Source organism: Phocoena sinus, chromosome 1, assembly GCF_008692025.1.
Source record: "Phocoena sinus isolate mPhoSin1 chromosome 1, mPhoSin1.pri, whole genome shotgun sequence".
Lineage (NCBI taxonomy): Eukaryota > Metazoa > Chordata > Mammalia > Artiodactyla > Phocoenidae > Phocoena > Phocoena sinus.
In genome coordinates, this window is record NC_045763.1 from 46277676 (window position 1) to 46300507 (window position 22832).

The following is a 22832-nucleotide window of genomic DNA, read 5'->3' on the forward strand; positions in this document are numbered from 1 at the left end:
GAAGTGGACAGGGCTGTGTATGCTGCCTGCTGTCCAGTCACCTCCTGGACTCTCCTGCAATGGAGATGAGAGGAAGGAAGGAGGGAAAGAAAGTCACCACCTGAAGTGGTGAGCCACGATGAGCCCTGAGGTGGGATTCAAGGGCCTTAGGGTGGCCTCACTGTCTGGATTTCACAGGTGCCTGGAACGACAGCATTATCCCAATGGTATCAGAGTGCCCCAGGTGACAGGTGACACGTAAACCCTTAACACGTAAACACTTAATGCTTTAGTGTTACCAGTTTATTAGTATTTTTCCAAACCTGAAAAATGCTGAGAGTAAGTTGGAGGGACAGGGGTGGGGAGGCTAGGAAGCGTGACTTTGAGCAAGCTACTTCCCTTCCAGGGCTCTCAGTCTTCCCATGTGCACAGTGAGACATCCGGGTGCGTGATCTCTAGGGATTGCACTTTTTGGTCTGTTCTCCATCTGTCACTGGGGACATGAGAAGCGATGCAGGGGTGCTGGCCTATCCTTGGTACAGTCTGAGCACCAGGAAAATGAACAAAGCAGTGAGTATAACTTTTTTTTTTTTTAAAAGGGGAAAAGTGCAAAATAAATCACAAACCATTAAGGGGGTCTTGCCATTGCATTTACGTACAACCAGCATTCTTGCAGTCTGGAAAGAACTTGATTTGGAATTTTAGGTTAAATTAGCTCTTGTAAGTAAGTAGGACCACAAGAATCCAGCTTGGACGTTCTGCTGGCAATCAGAGCCTAAGTACTTTGACAATAAAATTCCATGTCTAAGAGTCTATGACTATGATTCCAAAATTCCAAGATTTTCTTCACTCTTTTGTAGAATGTTTGAGATTGGGGGCAGTTGGCACTTCCTTGGGTGGTGCCCCTACTTTCCCCCAAGAACAGAGAAGCCAAGCAAAGGTACTACTGATGGGCTTTATTTCAGGGAGTTTGAGGGCCTTTCAGACCAAGCTGGCCAAGGATGAGGCCTGCTGCAAGGCTGCTAGAGAGGCAGAAAAGAGCCCTGAGCAGCCAGGTGTAGACTACCGCCCTTCCCTTACTTGCTCCTTGGCAGCTGTGCCCTCTTCTCTAGCCACAGCTTCCCTGGAGGCAGGACCTGAGACCTACTCCAGTCAACCTAAGTAAAGGGGGCCTTATTATAAGGATAGAGCGTGGCTCACGGAATCCAAAGACAGGCTCTTGGGTACTAGAAAGCCACCAAAATGGAGGCAATTATCTTCTGTATCTCTTGGGAGGCTCCATATTATTTTTTCTGCATATTTGTACAATTTGGTCCTTCAACTCACAGTTTCCCAGTGGCCCCTCGCGTCTGCCCCAGCTGAATCAGGCCCTTTTGCCTCCGTAGGCACGTCAAACCATCCTAGGGTCCTAACGTTTCCATTCCAGTTCCCGAAAGAGAATCTGACGGGCTCCCCGGACCCGCCAGCTTCCGGCAGTGAAAGCCGGTGTGCAGCGCCCCGACCAGGTTCAATCACTTATAGGCGGGGCCTCAACGGGGCGGGCCCTCAACGGGGCGGGGCCTCAGGGACCTTCGAAGGAGAACGCGCGGCGGCCCCTCCGTGGGCCCACGGCCTCGCGCTGCATGGTCTCGAAGAGGAGCCGCACCAGCGCCGGCCGTCCCTGCACCACTAAGGCCCGGGCCAGCCCCAGCACCTCGCCCGTGTGGCCGCGCCACACGCGCTGCAGCTCCTGGCGCAGGCGCGCCGCCGGGTACTTGTCCTGGGCGCAGCGCAGCCACGCGTCCACCTGGCTGCCCAGCTCGCCGTCGCTGAGCTGCGCCTGGCTCCACTGCGCCAGCAGCGCCTCGAGCAGGCAGCCGAAGCCCTCGGTGTGGCTGGAGCCCGCGTCGTCCAGCTCCACGGCGCGCTTGAAGCAGGCCGCCGCGTTGGCCTCCTCGCCTTTGATGCGCAGGCACTTGCCGCGCAACAGTTGCAGCTCGGGCAGCGTGGCGCCCAGCTCCGACTCGCCGGCCTTGGCCAGGAAGACCAGCGCCTGGTTCAGCGCCGCCTCGTCCACCGCCAGCTGCTCCTGCACAGCGTCCACGCCCATGTAGTAGTAGACCTGGGGTGGGGGCTTCGGAGTGAGCCTTTCTCCCCTGCCGTCTCCGCTGCCCGTTCATTCCATTCCCACACTTGCTGTTTTAAAAATTACACGCATTCATTCCCACCCTCCCTCCCTCGACAATTATTCATCGCAAATTTTGGTGCCCCTCTCCTGGCAAAGGAGACAGTACTCTGATTCCAGTTCCAGCCCCAGCGCTCTCGGCCATATAACCTTGAGCGGGGCAATCTCTGGGCCTCAGTGTTCTCATATATAAGATATTGTAACCTCTGGTAGTCATTCCGTGCTCACCGAAGGCACAGAAGGATACAGAATAATGGCCCACACTTTCTGAGTGCTTAGAAAGAACTGGGCCCTGTTCTGAACGCTGTGGGTGCATCATCTCCTATAATCCTCACCAATGCAGTAGGAGGCAGGTCCTGTTATCAGGCCTGGGGATGCCCCACGTTCCTCCCTGTGTCCTCAGTGCCCAGGCCTGGCCTGGCAGAGAGTTAATAGGGTTTTAGTCAACTATTGGCTACCCTAGCCAAGAGGCCACCTTACCTGGCTGATGTTCAGGTAGGTCTTGAGGCCTGGGCACACCTTGACCACCTCCTCGAGGTCGGCCTTGGCGCAGGCCAGGTGGTTCCTGTCAGGCATGCCCCCGAGCCCCATCTTGCTTCGCTCCAGGTCATGCAGGTAGGCTCTGACGTGGATCTGCCCACAGAGAGTCAGCTCAGGGAAGATGCTCCAAGCAAGGACCCTTGCCCTCTTTTCTATCCTAAATAAAGGTTTATTTCTTAACAGCAACTCAGGGAGGTTCTGTGGTGCAGTGGAAAGCCCCTGTGACTGGAACTCGGGAGTCCGAGGTTCTACTCCTGTACCAGCTTGGGCTAGCCACTCCACTTTCTGGGCCTTAGTACACTGACCCCTCTCTGTACAATGAAGGGTATTGGATGAAGTAAGAGCCATTCATTCATTCACTCATTCATTCAACAAATAAGTATTGAGTGCCCACCATATGCCAGGCCCTGTGCTAGGTACTGGGGTACAGTGCTGATAAGAGAGGAGGTCCCTGCCCTGGCAGAACGTTCTAGTAGGGGAGATGATCATAAAAAAGTACATGGTACCACTTCAAGTGGTGACAAGTGGTATGAAAAAATAAACAGGGTGATGGGATAGAGGTGACTAGGGGAGGGGGTTATTTGAGAGGGGATGGCAGCACCGATTTTGTGAGAGTCTGTGTAAGCAAGTAGTGTGGGAAGAATGGCAGGTGGCCCCAGCTCACAAGCATCAAATTACAAATGATTCCAGACCCTTGCTTTCATCACCACTTCCTCCCTTTTTCCCCACATCTATTTGGAGCATTTAGAAAATCTAGAGGCTCAGGAGGGGTAGGGAAGGGGTGGAGAAGGAGGAAGTAAGAAAAAGGGGGTCATTGCCGTTGAAGGTATTAATGCTTTATAGCCATTGGTGGGCTCTGGTTCTAAGACAGCTTCATGAGGTGGGGGTGGGGTGGGAGTGGGAAGCTCTGCCTTTGGAGCCAATTGAACTTGGCTGAATTCCAGTCCCTCCCCCTCTTTATTAGCATGACCTCTGTGAGGCTCATTTTCCACATCTGAAAAATCAGTACACTAAGATCTTCCTTGGAGAGTTACCATGACAATGGAGAGAATATGTTCTAGCCAGGACCTAGCACATGGTAGGTGCTCAGTTCATTCATTCATTCTTTCAACAAATATTCATCAAGAGCCTACTACGTTCCAGGAGCTGAGGATATATAGTAGAGAGCAAAATGACAAAATTCCCTGCCCTCGTGGAGCGTGTATTTCAGCTGGGGGGAGAGACAATAAACATGATAAATCAGCAAATAGTGTGTTAGGGAGTGATAAGTGCTAAAAAGGAAAAACAAACGAAGACAGGAGGACACAAAGTGTTGGTGAGAAGCTGACGTTTTCAAGAAGACGGCTGCTAGCAGCTCTGCCTTTTCTTCAAGCCCTCCAGGAAGTGAGGGAGGAAGCCAACTGGATATTTGGGAGAAGAGCATTCTAGGCAGAGGCCCTGAGGCAAGAGCACACCTCAGGAGCTGCAAGGACCCCAGTGTGGCTGGGAGGGAGGGAGCTGAGCCGGGGTGGGTCAAGGTCATGGGCCAGGTAGGGCCTTAGGCTAGCAGGGACTGAGGCTTTTACACAGATGCGTTCCCTTCCCTTCTGTTTTTCCTCCTCACTATGCCCTGCCTCCAACCTGGTGCCAGTCTGGTCATCTGAGTAGTAAGTGTGATCTTTGGAGCTACAGGGAGACAGCGAGCATATGTTACAGGCCAACCTGTGATGGCGTGAGGAGAGTGAGGTTTGGATTCCCCCTAACGGAATGCAGGACCCCGTGAAGGTCACTGCCTCTCTGTTGCCTCATTAGTAAAATGACACACGTTTGGCCTCTCACAGGATCTTGTGAGAATTCAATCAGGCCATGAATATGAAAGTGCTGGGTGAAATGCAGAGTGTTATAGAAAGGTGTTATTATTCACTATCAATCATGAGTAATAGCACTACTATTGATAATGACCACATCAACTGCCATGAAGGAACTGACTGTCTAGTACCTGCTGGCGAAATGATTATGTCATACAGACCAAGACCAAGGGAGCAGATTCGCCATCAGGTCCCATGAAAGGTAGTGGAGAAGGCTGTCCAGCCTGGAGTAAAGTGAACTCAGAGCTCCAGCTCTTTGCCCACAAGCAGATGGGTTCTGTAGGGGCTCCAGAGGGCAGATCTGGGACCAGTAGGGGGAAGCCAGAGGCAGGCAGCTCTCAGTTAAATGCGTAATCCGCGGAGCTCAGTGACCATAGTGGACTGCCTCAAGTGACAGTGAGCCAGTTAAAAATACACCTAATATTACTGCTCAACCACTTAGGAACTCTTACCATGTGGTCAGTACTGAGTTTCACACAAGACTCTAATTTAATTCTCATAACAACTCTGTGAGACAGGTACAATCATCTCCAGTCTGTGGAAGAAGAAACTGGGGCTCAGACTTCGGGCAAGAGTATTCTGTCTACAGTCCCGTAGCGTGTAAGCGGTGCTGTGGGATTTGAACCGAGGCCAGCGGCGTTGAGAGCCAGAGCTCTGATCTACGACATCAGACTTCCTCCAATATACCCTCTGCCTTTCACAAGCACCTCCCATGCTCCAGGCACCTGCTCTAGATGTTATTTCACTTAGTCTTCTGACCACCTTTTAAGATAGATGTTATTATCCGTATCTTCCAGATTTGGGAATGGAGGTTTGGAGGGGTGAGTGGCTTGCCCCAAGTCCCACAGTGATGAGTAGAGAGGCCAGAATTCCACTCAGGTCAGTATGACTGCCGAAGGTTCTAATCAAAGAGGAGGCTGGCAGGTTGTTGGCCAGGTCATTACAGAAGGAATGAGCAGTGGGCGGGAAGGTCCTTCATTCTCTCACTCAACAATCTTAGGAACACAAACTGTGAGCCTTGATGACACCTAAGCTCCCTTCCACCGTGAAGGCTCCCTGACCTCCGGGCTCTGGCCACAGGGTCTTGGCCGTTGTTCTCTGATTCTGGATGGCAGGATGGGGTGGAGCTGCGGGTAGACTCACCTTGGCCCTTGTGCAGTACGCCTGCCAGTTGAGCTCCGGATCTCGTAGGGTGTCCAGGGCCATGTTGCAGGTACCAATGGCCATATCCTGCTTTCCGAGGAAGTGGAAGAGTTTGGCCAGGTGATTCAGGATTGGGGGTTGGTCCTTGGCAATCTCAATGGCCTGGGTAAGGGAGGAGGTAAGAACAAACCATTTGTCTGGCTGTTTGCCAGAACTGGAACCCCTTCTCTCAGTAGAGCCATATTACCCCAAAGATCTTATTCCTCACGTCCACCACATCGTGGGACCCAACACTTTGGGCACAGCTCACTGGCACTCAACTCCTGAGAGCCTGACTCGCTGCCATGCTCTCTGCCATGTTCACGGGACACGTCCAGTGAATCCCTCCAGACCCCAGGCAAACCCCTCTTCCTCAGACACGTCGCTGTGTGCTCCCCCATTTTCCTGGGGCAGGTAGGGGGAGGGGCCAGAATCAGCCTCTACCTCCCCCAGACTCACACAGTGTTTCTAACTGGGCACAGCACTTCCCCCGCCACCACCCCAATATTGTTACTGACAGCTGCCTGCCTTGTGTTTGTTGCTGAACCTGAGACGGTGAACTACAGGGCAGGGGCCCCATCTGTCCACCTCTGTGCCCCGCACAGAGTAGGTTCCCAAGGAGGGGCAAAGGCAGTGCGTTAAATTGGGTCAGAACGTCGTGCTGACCGCAAGGGGAACGAAAATCACAGGGTCCCTGGCCTCCAGGAAAGTCTTCAAAAACTGAGCTAAGTGTGGAAACTGCCACAGAAACGAGGTGCCAAGAATAAGGCTTGAACAGCACTTTACGGTTTACAGTGAACGGTTTCATCCACTACCTCCTTTCAGTCTCTCAATATCCTAGATGGTGGACAGATCACATAATTAACAGATAAGGAGGTTCGGAGATGGAAGTGACTTGTTTTAGGGTCACAGGGCCTATGGGCAGAGCTGGCATCCAGACCCCAGCTAACCTCGTCTTCTTTCCACTTTGCTCCCGGGGGTGTGAAGGGGAAAGGCCTGAGGGTATATCTGGGAAATCGTGACTAGCTTAGAAGACAGGCCTAGAGAAGTGGAGAGGGTCTGACTCATAGGCCAAGAGGACAAGGGAGCACTTGGGCTTTGTTTGGGATGGAGAGAAAGGTCTGAAGTAAGGGCACATCCTGAGTAAGGCAGGGAGGTGGGGATGACACCCAGAGAAGCAGCGGGTTCCAGGAGAGGAGGCTGAGGTGTCAGTCTCAATCTGGGTTCGGAGAGCTTCTGTGGCCGGGGGCACATACCTTGCCAAAGCAGTCCAGGGGGTCGGTTCCTGAAAACCCGCAGTCATGGACACCCATGGGGGTGATGGAGAAGGTGTCCTTCCTCTCCAGCAGCATCCCGAGGTAGCACCAGGCCAGAGCTGGGGGTGAGGCCGGGAGAGGGGTCTCAGGCAGCAGCGGGGTGGAGAGAGGGAGGGGAGCCATGAGGAGGCAGGGGGCCAGTGCCACCCCAGGTGTCAGCCCCCAGGAAGACAAAGGGAGGGGAAGTGGCATGAAATCACTGTGGGCCAGCCAGGGACCGAGAGAAACAAGGGTGGGGAGAGGGACGTGTGAGTGGAGGGATGAACAGTTTCAGTGCTTGTTGTGTTTACTGTGTCACGCGGGACACCCTGCTCTCTGACTCCAGCTCTCCCCAGCTCTGGAGCTCTGGTCCCTGTGGAAAAATGACTCGACTCCTCTCCAGAACAGTCTTCCCTCCTCCCACTACAAAATGGGGGTAAGAGGCTGCAATGGCGAGAACTCTGTCTCTTACACTTTCGGTCACAGGCCTGGACACGTGCACCTGGAGTGATCTGCAGGTGCCCGTTCACCTGTGCGAGGTGTGCGCGCTCCCTGAAGTGAACAAGGGAGTGGATGAGACAGAGGGTGAGGGACAGCGAAACAGTGCTAGAGGTGGGGACAGTGACAAGACTGGCAGGGCTGGTGGCGGGTGCAGGGAGGACGGGGCAGAGGCTCCTCTCCCACCCGTCCCCACGGGTCCTGCCTTGGTGGTGGGGTTCCGACGACTTGAGGACTTGCCGGAGCAGGGCCAGCGTGCGGTTGAAGGCCGGTAACCTCTTCTGCTCCTCGCTGCCCAGCTCCAGGAAGATGCCATCTAACCTGTGGCAGAGAAGGGGACGCGGCTGGTCAGCACCCTTCCAGCCGTCCCCAGGGTGCCGCGAGTCTTCCCCAGGCCAGTGGGCAGGGAGAGGAACTCGGGGAGCCCTTGCCTCGCAGATGGGCTCAGCCATTTCTCCCCTGGCTTCCAGGCCCCACCTCTCCCCGTCCCTCCCCACCATCCCATCCTCAACCCATAGCCTGACCTGATGAAGAGCGTTGCCATGGTGAAGTACCAGCCCCTTTTTTCCTTGTCTGGGATCTAGGGAAGCAGAGAATGGCTTGTGCTGCTGCTCTTGAAGCATTTGGGACATTGTTCATAGACTCCCACGCTTTCCCTGAACCCTGAGAAGCAGCAAGTACACTCTTGGTCATAGTGCTGGTTCTGCCACTGGCTGGCTGGGTGACCTTGGGCGAGTCACTTCACTTCTGTGACCACAGAGGATTTGACAAGATGACCTGTGTGAATGCCCCGAGCAAGGTGTCCATCACAGAGCGGGCGTGGCGTCCATTTCCTTCCCTCCCCACTACCGCAGGGCCCACACTCCACCAGTCACCTTCTCTCTCCCCCCGCTTCTCCCCTTTGGCGCCATCCCTCAGCTTCCACCTTCCTGAGAAAGCCCCTTTGGGCATGTGAGTGAGTTCAGCTGAAGCCCAGGACCCCACCCTGAACTGTTTTCCCATTGTTTTTCTTGCCAACTTTGCTGTGCATTTAGACTGACTTGGGCACCAGATAAAATATTTATGCCGTTATTTATGGGAGTAGCTGCTCCTGCCTTGGGAAGGAATTTTAATGAAAACCAATAAAACCCCCAGTGCATATCAGCAGCTCTGCCTCAGGCTCCAGCCCCTCCCTCCACATTCATCTCCTGTGGTTGATCTCCAGGCTCCATTCTGCACTCACCACCGGCCATCCGCAGAGGCCTTCTCAGCTCAGGGCCCCTATTATCCCTCCACCCCACCCTCAGCAGCTAGGATGAAGCATTAAGTCCAGCCAGCATTTCTATGGTGTGAGGCATCTGTGGTGTGAGGCCCAACTATGATGTGTTGGGTGCTATGGAGCTGTGGCACTGAATGGGACCTGCACCCTGGCCCACATGGGCTCACAACTCGGTTGGGGAGACCATAAATAATGGGGTTTGAAGGAGCACCTGCCACGTGCCAGGATCCTGACACTCATCATCTCAATCTCACAACAACCTATGAGGTAGGTGTCATCCCATTTTACAGAGGCACATACTGAAGTTCAGAGAGGCAAAATGACTTGCCCAAGGTCACACAGCAGGCAAGTGTCAGAGCTGGGATTTGAACCCCATTTGTTAGTCTCCAAAGCCCTTGCTCCCCTCATTACACTGGCTTACCAATAGCTATAATATGAAGCAGGGTTTGATCAAGGCTGAGAGGGGGATGCAGACAAATGCAGCAGGATGAAGAGGCCACTTCCAGCCAGAAGACTCTGAGAAGGTCTCATAGAGGATGGGCTGTAAGGTGGGCCTTGAATAGCAGTGGTATTTGAGAGGGTGAGGTGGGGGACAAGGGCATTCCAGACGGGGGGTTCAGCACGGACACGAGTGGGCAGCTGGGGAGCATGGGGCACGGTGAGTATGACTGGGGTGTGGCGGGAGCTAACGTTGCCAAGTTAGGCTGCGACTGCTCTGAGGTGGCCTTGGATGGTTCGGAGGAAGAGAGGAAGGGGGACCTGTGAGTAGATCTCAGTGAGCAGTGTGATTGCCCATAGGGGAGTGTCTTGAACGCTGACCCAAGCCAGGTCTGGCAGGAAGCCAGACCAAGACAAAATTAGAGCAGAAGGAACACCAGGGCTATGGGAGGAGGTTTCCTACATGATCCAGGGGTACCCCCAAGACTTCTAGAGGAGGACGTGCTGGAGCAGGGTTCTCAGGGACAAGTAGGAACCAACCAGGTGGATACAGTGAGAGAGGGCATCAGATGGAGGGCATATCATGTGCAAAACCTCAGAGATGAGCGAGCAGGTGTGTCGGGGGGCTGCATGCAGCCCAGAGCGGCTAGAACCCCAGTTGTAAGGGGCGAGGGGATGAGCCAGCAGGGGAACATCAGGGGCGTCCCCTGAGTGTCAGGCTCAGGACCTGGAAGTCATCTGCAAGGCAGTGGGGAGGCATAGAAGGGGTTAGAGGTGGGGAGTTATCCTGTTACTTAGGTTGGAATACGTGTATGGGGGCTTGGCTGGGAACAGGGCTGTCTGGAGGGGAGAGGGGCGGGACCCAAGGATTAAAGGGCATCCTTGAGAGCGCAATGGAGAACACTGGCCAAAGCAAAAAGCTGGATGGGCTGCCAGATGACCTTACCTGCTGCACCTGCACGGGACCTGGGACATGGGAAGGGGACTCAGATTCATGGGGCACCTACTGTGGGCCAAGCTGGCCAAGGACCTTGACATAATGTCAGCACCTGTCTGTGTGAAAGACGAAAGGCACGTGTGCCTCAGTCTCCCTGGTTGCCTGTGGCTGTGATCTCGTGACCTCTGGCCCCATGCCTGCTTTGAGGTTGGCCAGACTGAGTCATGGTGGGGAGACACAGAACTTGCTCCCCCTTTCAGGCTCCTGACAAGGAGATGTGACCACAAGTGACAGCAGGTATCCTAGACTAAGGGAGGGCTACAGTGCAGAGAGCAGAGGCTCGGGTGGGCAACAGGTCTGGCCACAAGAGGGGGGTGACCCTGGGTGGATGTGTTACCCCTCAGAGGCTCTGTCCTTACCTGCAAAGGGGCATTGTGAGGCAGTGACCTGCCTGGGGACCGTGCCCATAAATCTCCATAAACGTTCGCCCCCTTTCTCCTGGTTTGGGTTAGAAACGTGCAGAGTTAGGCGTGTCTAGGAGGTTTGCTTTGCCTTATTTCAGTTCTAGGTGGGGCATTGAAGTCTCAGGCTCTGGAGTCCAGGGCTATCCTGCCTCACCCCACTCTCTACCTCTCTACCCCACCACTCTGCTCCTAGGGCCTCACATGCCCCGTGGGGTCCACAGGTCCCCAATGTTGAAGAGCAGTGTGTTGTCCTCAGGGCTCTCCCTGGTTCATAGCCACTTTCTTGTTTGGTATTCAAGATGCAAGAAATTAAGTTATGTGTCCACAACACACAGTTAGTACATGACAGAGTTGGGACATAAACTCATGCCTTCCTAGTCCTAGCCCGAAGCCTGTCCACAGCACTCAGTTATCTAGATCCAATCAATCCCCTTATTATGTCTCTGAGAATAGTGAGACCACAGAGGTGAAGCAGCTTGCTCAGGGTCACACACTGGTTAGTATCAGGACTTAAAACCCAGTGGTTTCACCACCATTGTGATAGTCTTGAGTAAGTCAAGCCTGGTTATGGTTTGCACTAAGTAAGCAATACTACCACCTGGTGGCAGAGTGCCTGAATTGCAGGGGCAACTCCTAAAGGTTAACTCCCCTTCTACTTGAAGACTAAAACTGATTTTCAGAGAAGTAGCTAGCTGAGTGACATCTCTATGACAAATCCCAAATGTAGCCCCTCCTCAGATCCCACTTAAGAGTAACATTTGCAGGGCTTCCCTGGTGGCACAGTGGTTGAGAGTCCACCCGCCGATGCAGGGGACACGGGTTCGTGCCCCGGTCTGGGAGGATCCCACGTGCCGCGGAGCGACTGGGCCCGTGAGCCATGGCCGCTGAGCCTGCGCGTCTGGAGCCTGTGCTCCGCGGTGGAAGAGGCCACGACAGTGAGAGGCCCACGTACTGCAAAAAAAAAAAAAAAAGAGTAACATCTGCAGAAGGGCTTATGGGGTTGCGAATCAGGAATGGAGTTAATGGTATAAACAGACCTCGTTTGAAGCCTCACTGTGCTTGGGTTCCAATCCTCCATCCCTGTGATGGAGCTAGTAGGGAGAGTCCATTCATTTTGCTGATCAATTCTGGTCTTAAAATGGGCTGTCTCTTTAAAAATCCTTCTAGTTGTAACTGAAGCAGCAGCTGAAGCTGTTACCAGGGGCAACCTGGCAAGCCACGTATGCTAAATTAAATTAAACAGGCCTCTGACTGCCCCCTCCCCTCCTCTCTCCTGGAGAATGAAGTTGCTGTGAAACCTCTTGTGGCTGCAAGGAATTCACTTCCAGAGTTGATGGCTCCCAGAGGCAATATATTTGGAGGCAGCCTGGGAGGGGCTGACAGCACCTCTGCCAGGAGAGGAATATTGACTGAGGGCCTCCCCGTGTGGGCTTTGGCAGGACACCCCACCTTTTCTCTTGTTCATCCTCATCAGGACCCGGTGAGCCGGGGGTTCTGGGGTCTATGAGCGGGCACTGGCCAGAGCGTGAGCCTGCCGAGGCTTCAAGCTGGCAAGGCCCAGGCACCAGCACTGCCCTTAAGTAGCTGGTTAGATCCTGGTACTAGGTGAGGGTGAGAGAGAGGCACCGACTTCAGGCAAGGGGTTCTCAGGACATCTCCCAGCTCCTCCGAGGCCCTCACCGGTATTTCCCTCGTTATAGAGATGGGGAAAGCGAGGCTCAAAGAGGCAGAGATGTGCCTACTTCACCTATTTCAGGCCAGGTCTCTGACTTCAAGCGCACCTTACTCCCACAACACCTCGCTGTAAGCGTTTGTACAGTGCTAACCATTTACAAAGTGCACTCACACCGATGCCACACGACCCTCAGAAAGCCCTCTGTGGAATGTAGAGTGGGTTATCATCACCCCTATAGTACAGATGGGAACACTGAGGTGAGAAGACATCCTCACAGACACAAAGCCAGTGTGAAATCCTGGACTGAAACCTGGAAATGCTGCTTTTTTAGCTATACTAATAATAGTGCCTTTTATTGAGCACTTACTATGCACCAGGCACATAATTTACATGTGTTAACTCCGGGGTTACCTAGGAGGTAGGGACTACGATTATCCCAGTTTTACAGAAGAGGCACCTGTGGCCCAGAGTGGCATAGCTAGAAGGTAGCAGAGCTGGGAACCCAGCAGCGGACGAGTGGTCCTCGAAGTGGGGTCCCCCGACCAGCAGCATCAGCAGCACCTGGGAATCTGATAGAACCACTGCACTAGAGTCTAGCACTGCAGAGAGCCAGGTGAAAATGGCAGGCCGGTGCACCAGTGCATCTCTTTTTAAATGAACAAAAGGATCAGCAGTTATGATCCTCTGGAAGCCTGACGGTCCAAGCTGCTACAGCTGGGTGGGTAACTGGCAAAGGTGGGTGATCTGGCAGTACCTGCAGAGGATATCAGGATGAGGATTAGATGTTACAGAGCAGGTTTGTGTTAACTTGGCAGATATAAGGATGGGTCTCAGCTGGCTACTCCATTTACTTCAAAAGGTGGTCCCCACAGAAGGAAATGTTGTAGGGCTTAGCTATTTTAGAGGATTTCAATAGAAGATCTCAATATGCTAATGGTTTATGAATCTATATGTGTCTGCATAGGCTATACAGAGACCTTATTGGTTCTTAAGGAAAATGTTTGCCTTGCAGTTTGAACTCTGCCCCTGTGGACGTTGTATTCTGTGTTTCAGAGTCAGTTCCTGAGAGCTGACTGACTCTCTTTCAGGGGAGGGGGGATGAGAAGGAGGAAAGAGAATGAACATTTCTCAACCATCAACTGTCCACTGGGCACTTTCGTGCATCGTGGCACTGAATCCACCCACACAGCAGCCCGAGAAGGTGTAATGCAGCCTCCTCCTTTTACAGGTGAGAAAACAGAGGCTAAGAGAAAAGCCGCCCGGCCAGCCCCACAGCCCAGGGGGAGGTGCCAGGATTCAAGTTCAGATCTGCCTCCTTCCAGTGCCCCTGTTCTTCCCACCTCATCAGGCTGACCCTGTCTGTGAAGGCTGACGCTGCAGAAATAAAAGTCACCAGGTGGCAGGTCTCAGGACCATGCTCTTCCTGCTCAAGTGGAATGTCCTCTGTGATGACACAGAGCAGCCTCGGGCTCTGCACGCGAAGCTCCAGCCCCAGCCCACCTGGCTGGCCTGGCACCCCTGGGGGTCTGCCCCAGAAAGGCTGGGCAGCGGTTTTTCCTCATCCAGCTCCTGCCTCGGTGGGGGTGGGGAGTAAACAGAGGGTTGAGATTGGAGTCCCACCCCTGCCTCTACCCAACCCCAGGGTTCCTTGAAAGTCCGCTGGCCCAGCCTGGGCCTCAGTTTCCTCATCTATAAGCAGGGATGATGGACTGGGTTTGCCTGTGTCACAGGCACATGGGTGGGAGTGATCAGTGTGACTGGGCAGGGCGGACTGGGGGGCTGGGTGCTGTGCCATGGAGGTGAGTCACCTATTCAGCCCTGGCTGGGTTCCCTGCATGGTCTTTGTGGATTTTAAGAGTGGAGCAGATCGACTGCAGCTCCCCATTGTCACCCCCTTTCTGGTCCTAGATCTGTCACGCAGACGCAGACTCTGTGAGCCAGCTTTGCTTTGCACTGGTTCCACAGGCTCGCAGGACTGAGTAGAGCCACTTCTCTATTCCATGGTCCCTAGAGAAAAGGGACCCTGTCCAGTCCTGGGTACAAATCCAGCTCCGGCACCGGGTAGGTCTGAAGAAGTCCTGCATTTTCTCAGCCCCTCCCATGGGTCCGGGCTGTGTGCACCCTTAACACACTCTATCTTTCCTCCTGTGAAGAAGGCAGTTGGGTCAGATGATGCTACAGGCAACTTTGGCTCTGGGGTCCTGTATCAATAAGGAGGGGAGACCCAGTTCCCAAAATTGCCAGGTGTGGAGGGAAAGAAGCCAGCAGCAAATTCAGAAGGTGCTGTTATGCAAATGTGAGCAGCACTGAGGCCATCAGAAGGCTGGGGCTAGAGTGTCAGGAAAGCTGTCCCTCAGCCTGGGCTTTATGTCGGAGAGAACTGAGTTCAGTTCCAGCCAGCCACTCATGGCTGTGTGCCCTTGAGCAAGTTGCTACAGCTCTCTGAGCCTCAGTTTGCTCATCTGTAGAATGGGGTTAATAACAGTTCTGATTCCCCAGCATTTCTAGGAGCAAGTGGGATAGTCTGTGAAAAGAACACAAGTGCACAGTCCCTAGCTCATCGCCCAGCGTCATCCAAATCAAACCACTCAGATTTGTGGAGCTGTGTGTGTTTCTGTTTGCAAGCACCATGGGAGGAGAAACCCTGCCCATGATCTCAAAAGTTGGAGATCAACTCTAAAGTCCTCAAAACACCGTGCCTGACATTCCCCAAGCTGTGGTTTCCTACCTCCCTCTGTGTGTTTATGTGTTTTCTTCTGCCAGGAGGTTCATTCCTTCCCCCACTTCTCTATTATCAAAGTCCTTCCTGTCCCTGAAATCACCCTGGCCACCACCTTAGTCCAGTGACAGAGGAGGAAATGTCCACCGTCCACAGAGGACTTGCCCAGTGTCCCACAGCCAGTCGGGGCAGGGCTGAGGCAGGAACCCAAATCCTGACCCCTGGCTCCAAGTAGGGTGTTCCCCGATGTCATTGTTCTTTTCCTAAAGTTGGCTCTGGGCTGGGCTGGGCTGAGGGCAAGCTCAGGAAGGGGCAGGAGGAAGTGGGAGGAAGCAGAAAGAGGGCGGGGGCTCACTTAGAAGGAGTCCTGGCAGCCCCATCAGGGGATGAGGATGAGAAGGACACGTCCATCAAAGCTCGCTGGGGCTGGGCCTTCCCTCCGTGACCCCAGTTCCTCCTCCCACACCCCTGCCCGGCTGGTACCACTGCCCGCATTTCACAGAGGGAGACATGGACACTCAGAGAGCTTACACAGCCAGCCCAGGTCACCCAGGGTGTCCCTGCAGATTCCCTCACCAACACTCTGGCCTCGGCCCCAGCAGCGCATCTGCCTGCACCGTGCGCCCGAGTTGTCAGGGTTTGGAGCTGTGGGACGAAGGGGAGAGGGAGAAAGGGAGGCTGGGGGAGAGAGGGGGGCATGTGGGAGGCGGAGAGCTGTTGGGAGGGCAGCTCCTGGAGGAATTCCCAGGTCCTGGGGCTGGCCTCCCCGCTGGTGGCACAGCTGTGTGTGTCTGTGTGTGTCGGTCCTTCCTGCCAGGCGACTGTGTGGATGCCTGCACCTTTGTTTGTTTGTGAGGCCGGCCGCTGGGCCTACCAGCACTGGGTCCATCCCCGCCCGCCCCAGCAGGCCCGGTGAAACCTGGATGGCCTGTGTGCACCCGGTCACCTGGGGCGAGTCCCCTCCCTGAGCCTGTTCTGTCCTCTGTGCAACAGGGAATCACAATACCAGTGGCAGCGTGTCTGTGAGGTTTGAATAAAAATCAGATGTGCTAACGAACGTAACATTCTGAGCTCTGTGCCTGGTGTACAGGCTGGATCAATGGCACCCACTGTGGTGGCGTTTCCTATTACCACCCTGAGCCTGCTCTGGGCCAGCAGCAGGGGTGAAGGATCTGCATGTGTGTGTACCTGTGCGTGTGTGTGCAGGTACGTGCGTGTGTGTGTGTGTGTGTGTGTGTGTGTGTGTGTGTGTGTGTGAAGCCACGCAATATTCCGGGAAAAGGGGAAGAAACTCAAATGACTGAGTTAGCTTGGGACAGATATTACTTTTTTAGAGAAATAGAAGTTCGAGTTACTTTATTTTAGAAAAATAACGGGGATTTTAAGACTAAAAAACCAAACTAAATTTAACAACAGTCACAAACCCCTCTTGGGTGTCCAACCCCGTTCCAGACACGGGGTGGTAGGTAGAGACAGAGGGTCGCCCAAGACAGAGGGCTCACCCTCTAGGGGGCAAGACAGAAACCACTGATACAGAGCAAAGCTGAGGGCTGTGGCGGCCAGAGGGTGGGCAAGGTGAGGGGCTGGGCCCCAACATGACCTACACTCTGCCTGGAGCCCTTCACGGTCTCTCACTTAATCCTCACAGCAACCCTGTGAGGTGATGTTAGAATCCCACCCTCCAGATGAGGAAACTGAGGCTCAGAGATGTGAAGTCACTTGTCCGTAGCCACCTGGTGATGGAGGCAGAATTTTAACCGAGTGTGTCTAACTGCAAAGTGTTTGCTCCTAATACCCACTCAGCCTGGAGACTCCACCAAGAATCCGTCTGTGAGTGTGTGTGGGGAGGTGACGGGGGTGCGGAGGAATGACGGATAAAGCAATCTGCCTCATCATATTTTTGTAACTTGAGGACGAGGAAAGGGAGGGAACTAAGGGCTGAGAGGGAAGGCACAGACACCCATCCACTCGTACACAGACATGCGGCTTATTTTTGGATTATGGGCTGAATTACTAACTTTGTAATGTTCTCTCTTGTAATTTTAGTTAGCAGATGATCAGCCGTCATTGGTTCTTTGGTTGCTCTTTATTCTTTGAGCTCCGGGGGCTCCTCCTTGCCTGGGACAGTCCCAGCCCCCTCAGGATGGAAAATCTCCTGGAGCTGCAGCACCGGCTGGGTCAGACTCCTGGCCGCCCACCCCCAGCTGCGCTCCTGTGGGTGGCGACCCTCTCAACTGGAGGTCCCTCAGCGGCTGCTCCACTCTCCCCACTCCTCCTTCCCTGACCCCACGCTGACTTCACCTCTGCCCTCGTCCTTCCTATCCCCCCACCACTCCCTATACACGGCAACCCTCTCTCTACTTCTCCACACTTCCACCCTAGATTTCCAGGAGGTGGCCGGTGTGGGGGGCTCCCCTCCCCATCCTGCCGGCCATCTGCTTCACACTTACTGCACCCCAATTCTCCCACCTCTCCAGAAAGAGCAAAGGCTTTGGAGTCAGAGTGGCGTAAACTCAACTGCCACTTACTAGCTCTGTGGTCTTGGGCAGGTTACTTAGCCTTGCTCTGCCTCAGTTCCCACATCTGTAAAATGGGATCGGGGGTTCTTGTGAGGACTAAGATGAAGTCCGCAAGGCACGCGGAGAAGAGCGTTCATGAATATTACTGTGTGAAGGTGGGTTGTGTGAAGGAAGGTTTTCAAGGGGGAGGTGACATTTGAGCTGGGTTTTGATGGATGGAGTTTGCTTTCTAGGCGGAGGGAAAAGTTCCTGCACAGGCAGCTGTGAAACAGCACAGCATGTCTGGAGAAGTAGGAGAAGTTTAGAGTCCCTGGGAAGTAAGAGGAAATGCGGCTCAGAGGAGGGCAGGAACCAGACCTCAGAGACCACATCAGCAGTTCCTCAGGGCCACCATGCGCTCTTCTTCCCCATGAAGCTTCTGGCTGCCCTCTTTCCAGGTCTCATCCAGTTCAGTTGTCACTAAAGCCCCCACCGCAGGACCTTTGCACACACCACGCCCCTGCCAGGATTGCCCTCCTCTCATTCCTGCCAGTACACTACTGCTTCTTCCAGAAGCCTCCCTCAGTCACTTGTGCTGAAAGGAAGTGTGTCCTCTCTGAAGTTCAGTTACTGTCACTCTATCCCCAGGACCTGGACTTGCCAGGTCCCTGCTGACTCCAACGCCGGGTCCTGATGTCCTCGAAGTGCACTTCCCTTGTCAGCCTTTTGGCGGGGGGGGTCCTGTTTTTGGTTCAGAAACTATGGGTCTCTGGTGCACAGCACTCAGAGATGATTGTCACCTGGCACAGGCCATGTAATGAACGCCTGTGACCTCAGCCAGTCATAGGCACACCTCTGACACGCCCCTTTGGCCCCCACTACCAGAGATGGGGCTCAGGGAAGGCTGGTTACTGAAGGAACTAATGTTTGCTCTTCCCTTTGTCCATGAGCTTCTAAAAGGCAGGAGTTCTTAATGATAGGGCCTGGCACACAGTAGGTGCTCAATAAATGTTAAGATGCTGAGCATGTATGTCTCAGACATGCCCAGAATTTACCAGTTTATGGGCACTTTTACCCCATGATTTGATTGAATAATCATAGTAAACTGAGGCAGAAATCACTATTGTTTAATGTTTATAAAGCAGACACTGAGGCCAGAGATGAAAAGTGACTTGTACAAAGTCACACAGCAAAATAATAAGCGACCTGGGTGCTTGAACCCAAGCCTCCTGCTCTTACTATACAAAATCATCACTGTCATCCTGATTGCGACTATTTCTTGAGCATCTACCCTGTGCCAGGTACTTTATAAGCATGATCTCTCCTAATCCTCAGATGATGAAATGGGGGAGCTTCAAATACCCACTTTCTCCTGGGGTTGGGGGGGAGGTTTTGACCACAGATACTCTGTGCAGACCTGGGGAGCAGCCGCTGGGCCAGGCCCAAGGACACAGCACAGGCCACCTCCCACCTGAGACAGTCAGCTCCCTCCCTGGAGCACAGGGCAGTGCCCTGCTTGACACTCTCTCCTCTGAGCGGTCACTGAAGGGGACGGTGCGGCCCCCACTGTGGCTGGGCAGACCAGCAGCAGGGAGGGAGGAGTCGGCCCCCATTCCTTCCCTATGCCCCAAACTTTGCCTCCCTGCTCACTTCCTCCAGGAAGGCTTCTCCTGAGAGCAGGAAGGGACCTCAGAGACCATCCAGTGCGCCCCCCTCACTTTCACAGATGGGGAAACCACCACCCAGACAGGAGAAGGCCCCACCGTGGGTGGTTGCAGCTGAGATGAGAACCCAGGACTCCTGGCTCCCAGTCCAGGGCTTTTCAGGCCCTGCTATGAGACTGTGACCATACTCAACATACACCAAGCTGGCCACGCCTTCCACTGAGGGCGGCTGGCATTCAGGGCCTTGTGCTCAGGCTCTAAAACAGGAAACCTGGGTTCCTTTTGGCCCCAGGAGACAGCCACAGCTGCACACAGTTTAGCGGGGAGAAGGCTCTCCCAGGTCAGGAGAGGCAGAGGTCGTTTGTGATCCTGCTGTTTCTGTGCAGGCTCTGTTCCTCATTTTACGGACGAGGAATCCTAGGATACAAGCACTATTATTATCCCCATTTCATAGAAAGGGAAGCTCAGTCATGCTACGGACCAGTTGGAGGTAAGAGCATGGGGAATTGGGATTTGGACCTGGACTGTCTGACCCAGAGTCTACCGTCTTAACCTCCACCCTGCCCTGCTCCCCTTAAGTCAAGTCCGTGCCTCCCACCCAGCACTCCCTGAGGTCTTGACTCCACACTTCCTCTTATGGGGGAGCCATAGGCTTCGGTGGAAAAGGCTCCAAGGGGGTGTGCAGAGCCTTTGTGAATGGAGCCATCCTACCCATGTGTGAAGGCTTGTTGTCATTTAACTATCACAAATAGCCATCATTATCAGCTCAACCCTGCCTGTGCTGTGCCTTCAAGGAAGAGTCATGGAACCTCGCTGAACTGTGATTTCCTCTTCTGTAACAGGAGGATAATGCCTCTACCTCATTTGTCTGTCATCCAATGCAGGCAGCCTTTGGGATGGCCCCCAGTGATCCCCACTGCCTGGTATTTGTGCTCTTGTGTAACCCCCCCTCTCGGCCTGGAGGCTAGACCTAGTGACTTGCTTCTAATGAAGTGATGGGATGACCTCGTGGCAAGGACCTGAGGGAGGCCTCTGGCCAACAGCAAGTGAGGAACTGATTCTCCCAATAGCCATGAGTGTGAGCTTGGAAGCAGACCCCCACCCCACCGCCCCCAGCTGAGCAAGCCTTCATATGAGACCACAGCCTAGAGGCACCCAGCTAAACCATGTCTGGGTTCTTCCGCTCGCAAATTCTGAGACAATCAGTGCTTATTGTTTCAAGCTGCTAAGTCTCAGAGGCTATTTGTCATACAACAATGGGTAACTACTATGCCTAGCATTTGTCTATTTAGCTCCAGGCCCTATGCTACACATACATTCACTCAAGATGCATTTACTGAGTGCCACTGTGTCCAGGCACTGGCCAGGTGTTGGCTTTACAGTGGTAAACCAGACAGATGTTGTCCCCACTCTTGAAGATCTCAAGATTGAGGTGGGGAGGCAGACTTGTAAATGGACAGTGTGAGCAGTGCTGTGGGAGCCCAGGGGAGATGCCTGACCCAGCCTGGAAAAGTCAGCGGAGTGGATGCCTGAGAGAGAGGACAACCTTCCAGGCAAGGGTAGAGCAAAGGGCACCTCTGAAAGAGGCCGAAAGAGTGGCAAGGTGGGCTGTAAGGAGACCTGGCCCAAGGGGAAGTAGACGGTGGCAAAAGCCTGGTTGGAAGGGGGAACACGGCAGAGGGAAGGCAGAGAGCAACGTCACGGAGGGTCTCTAGTGCCCACCGGAGAGCCTAGGACTTACGTGCCAGGCAGTAGGGAGTCACTGGGGGTTGTAAGCAGCTGACGGATATGGCCAGCAGGATTGAGCAACATGACACTGGCAGCAAGGGTGGAGGAGGAGGCCGAAGGGTCAGGCCAGAGAGCAGGAACCCAGGCAGGGAATGATGGAGGCTGGACTGGCGAGGGGAGGCAGGAGAGGAGCGGATAGACCCTGGAGATATGAGGAGGCGGAGCGGACAGGATCTGGGGTCTGAGTGGATGGCTATGGTGAGTGAGCGGGAGAGAGGAGGCAAGAATGCTGCCTGTTTCTGGCGGGATGTGGAGCTGTGCCTTATACTTAGGTGGGTGTGGACAGGTGCAGGGACAGGTACTTGCTGGGAAGAGCAGGGTGAGAGGGATGAGTTGGTGTGTGGAGTTTGCAGTGCTGCCAGCAAAGAAACTTACGCAAGCTAACCCGCTGGGAAGTGGGTCCACGCCCTAGCCCGACAGAGAAAAGCTACAAGCCTGGTCTAGGACCCAATGTGGGAGGGGCACGCTGGAACCGTATTCCGGAAGCCAAAGGGCCAGGGTTCGGTGAGAATTTGGAGGCCGGGGGCATCCCTGCAGACTTTAGGGGCCGCGACCCCAGCCCTCCCAGCCTGGGGAGGGGTCACCCACCTGCTGCGCGTGGCCCAGCGCCTTGTCATAGAGCTCAATGCCGGCCTCCAGCACCTGCGCCCGCTCCTCTGGGCTGGCGCAGCCCACGTCGAAGCCGTGCGCGTAGCCCTGCTCGGCCAGGCAGCGCGCGGCGCGGAGCGAGGGGTCCCCGGCGGCCCCGCGGTCCCCCGCCAGGCCCATGAGGCCGGCCAGCCGCTCGGCGCACGCCTCCTCCTCTTCCTTCTGCCCCAGCCGCCCGTACACGTGCGCCAGATTGGCCCAGGCGTTGAGGTTGCCCGGGTCCTCGCGGGCCACCTCGAGGAAGCTCTCGCGGGCCTCATCCAGCTCCTCCAGGTAGAAGGCGAAGGCGCCCAGGAGGTGGCGCACGGCGGGGCGCTGCGTGGCAGCCGTCAGCGCCAGCTCCTGCCGCAGGCCGTCCCGCTGCAGCTTCAGGTCCCGGGCGTGGAGCGAGGCTGGCGAGCGCGGCTCGAAGTTCAGCTGCATCTCCAGGTGGAAGTGGCCAGGGAGGTAGTCCAGGTCGTCGATGAGGGCATCCACCTCCTCGGCCGCGGCCTCGGGCTCCGCCATGGCTGCCCCGCGGCTCCCCGAGCCTTGCTCCGGAGGCCGCCGTGGATGGGGGCGCCCCTCAAGCGAGCCCGGCGCGGGAGGCAAGGGTCAGCGCGCAGAGGCCCGGGGCGCAGCCACCTCCCATCCCGGGGCGCCGCCCGCCGGTGGGTGGGTCAGAGCGTCGGCTCGGGAGCGCCCTGTGGGTGTTTACGCTTTCGCAGCTCAACGGCTTTTAGACGCCCGCATTGCACAACCAGGTGTGCCTGTTAGGTGCAGTGCCAAACGCGGGGCGTGTAACCCCCGGTGCATGGCAAAAGGCGTGCCTTTACTCTCTCTGCTCAGGAGATGAGGAAACTGAAGCTCAGACGAGGAAAAGGACTTGCCCAGGTCACGGAACTGGGTGTGCCCGAGCAGGCCTGGGAACCCAGTTTGCTGAACCCCAAAAAGCCAGGCCCTTCCTCCTTGAACACTGCTCCACCCTGTGCGAGCTCACTGAACAGGAGAGTCAGGGCTGGCCCTTCCAACGCAGCACCCAAGCCACCCTCAGTCCTGCTGCTGTCCCATCCCCGCCACAGTCCCTCAGTGTCCTGCTTCCTCTGAACGGAGCCCGCCCCCTCCTGCTGCTCTTCCTTTGGCCACTATTTAGCAGGCTTACCCGCTTGGGATTTCTCTGCCTCCTCTCTGCCCTGCAGTCGGCCCCAGTGGAAAGACGGGGCTCCAGGTGCTGGTTCTAATCACTCTGGATAACTAGC

At 54.9% G+C, this 22832-nt stretch overlaps 1 protein-coding gene across 2 annotated transcripts; it reads right to left on the reverse strand.

Annotated features, from left to right (window-relative positions):
* Positions 1-264: 264 nt before the first annotated feature.
* On the reverse strand, positions 265-22357 carry TTC22 (tetratricopeptide repeat domain 22). 2 transcript variants are annotated; one of them, XM_032626135.1, is made up of 7 exons: positions 21535-22355; positions 8030-8085; positions 7711-7826; positions 6969-7087; positions 5674-5835; positions 2624-2776; positions 265-2080 (listed from the first exon to the last, which is right to left on the reverse strand). In XM_032626135.1, the coding sequence occupies exons 1-7, from the start codon at positions 22099-22101 to the stop codon at positions 1541-1543; spliced, it is 1713 nt and encodes a 570-aa protein (XP_032482026.1). In that variant the 5' UTR covers positions 22102-22355; the 3' UTR covers positions 265-1540. The 2 variants fall into 2 exon arrangements, with proteins under 2 accessions (XP_032482026.1, XP_032482111.1); XM_032626220.1 differs by having other exon boundaries at positions 1882-2154; positions 21535-22357.
* Positions 22358-22832: the final 475 nt, after the last annotated feature.

What these genes read in the sequence shown, in the direction of transcription:
- TTC22 (XM_032626135.1), bottom strand. Translation starts at nt 22,101, where the DNA reads ATGGCGGAGCCCGAGGCCGCGGCCGAGGAGGTGGATGCCCTCATCGAC. An exon ending in CCCTGGACTGCTTTGGCAAG is followed by an intron (nt 5,836 to 6,968) that starts GTATGTGCCCCC and finishes TCCCTTACCCAG; the next exon opens with GCCATTGAGATTGCCAAGGA. An exon ending in CCTACCTGAACATCAGCCAG is followed by an intron (nt 2,081 to 2,623) that starts GTAAGGTGGCCT and finishes CCCCCACCCCAG; the next exon opens with GTCTACTACTACATGGGCGT.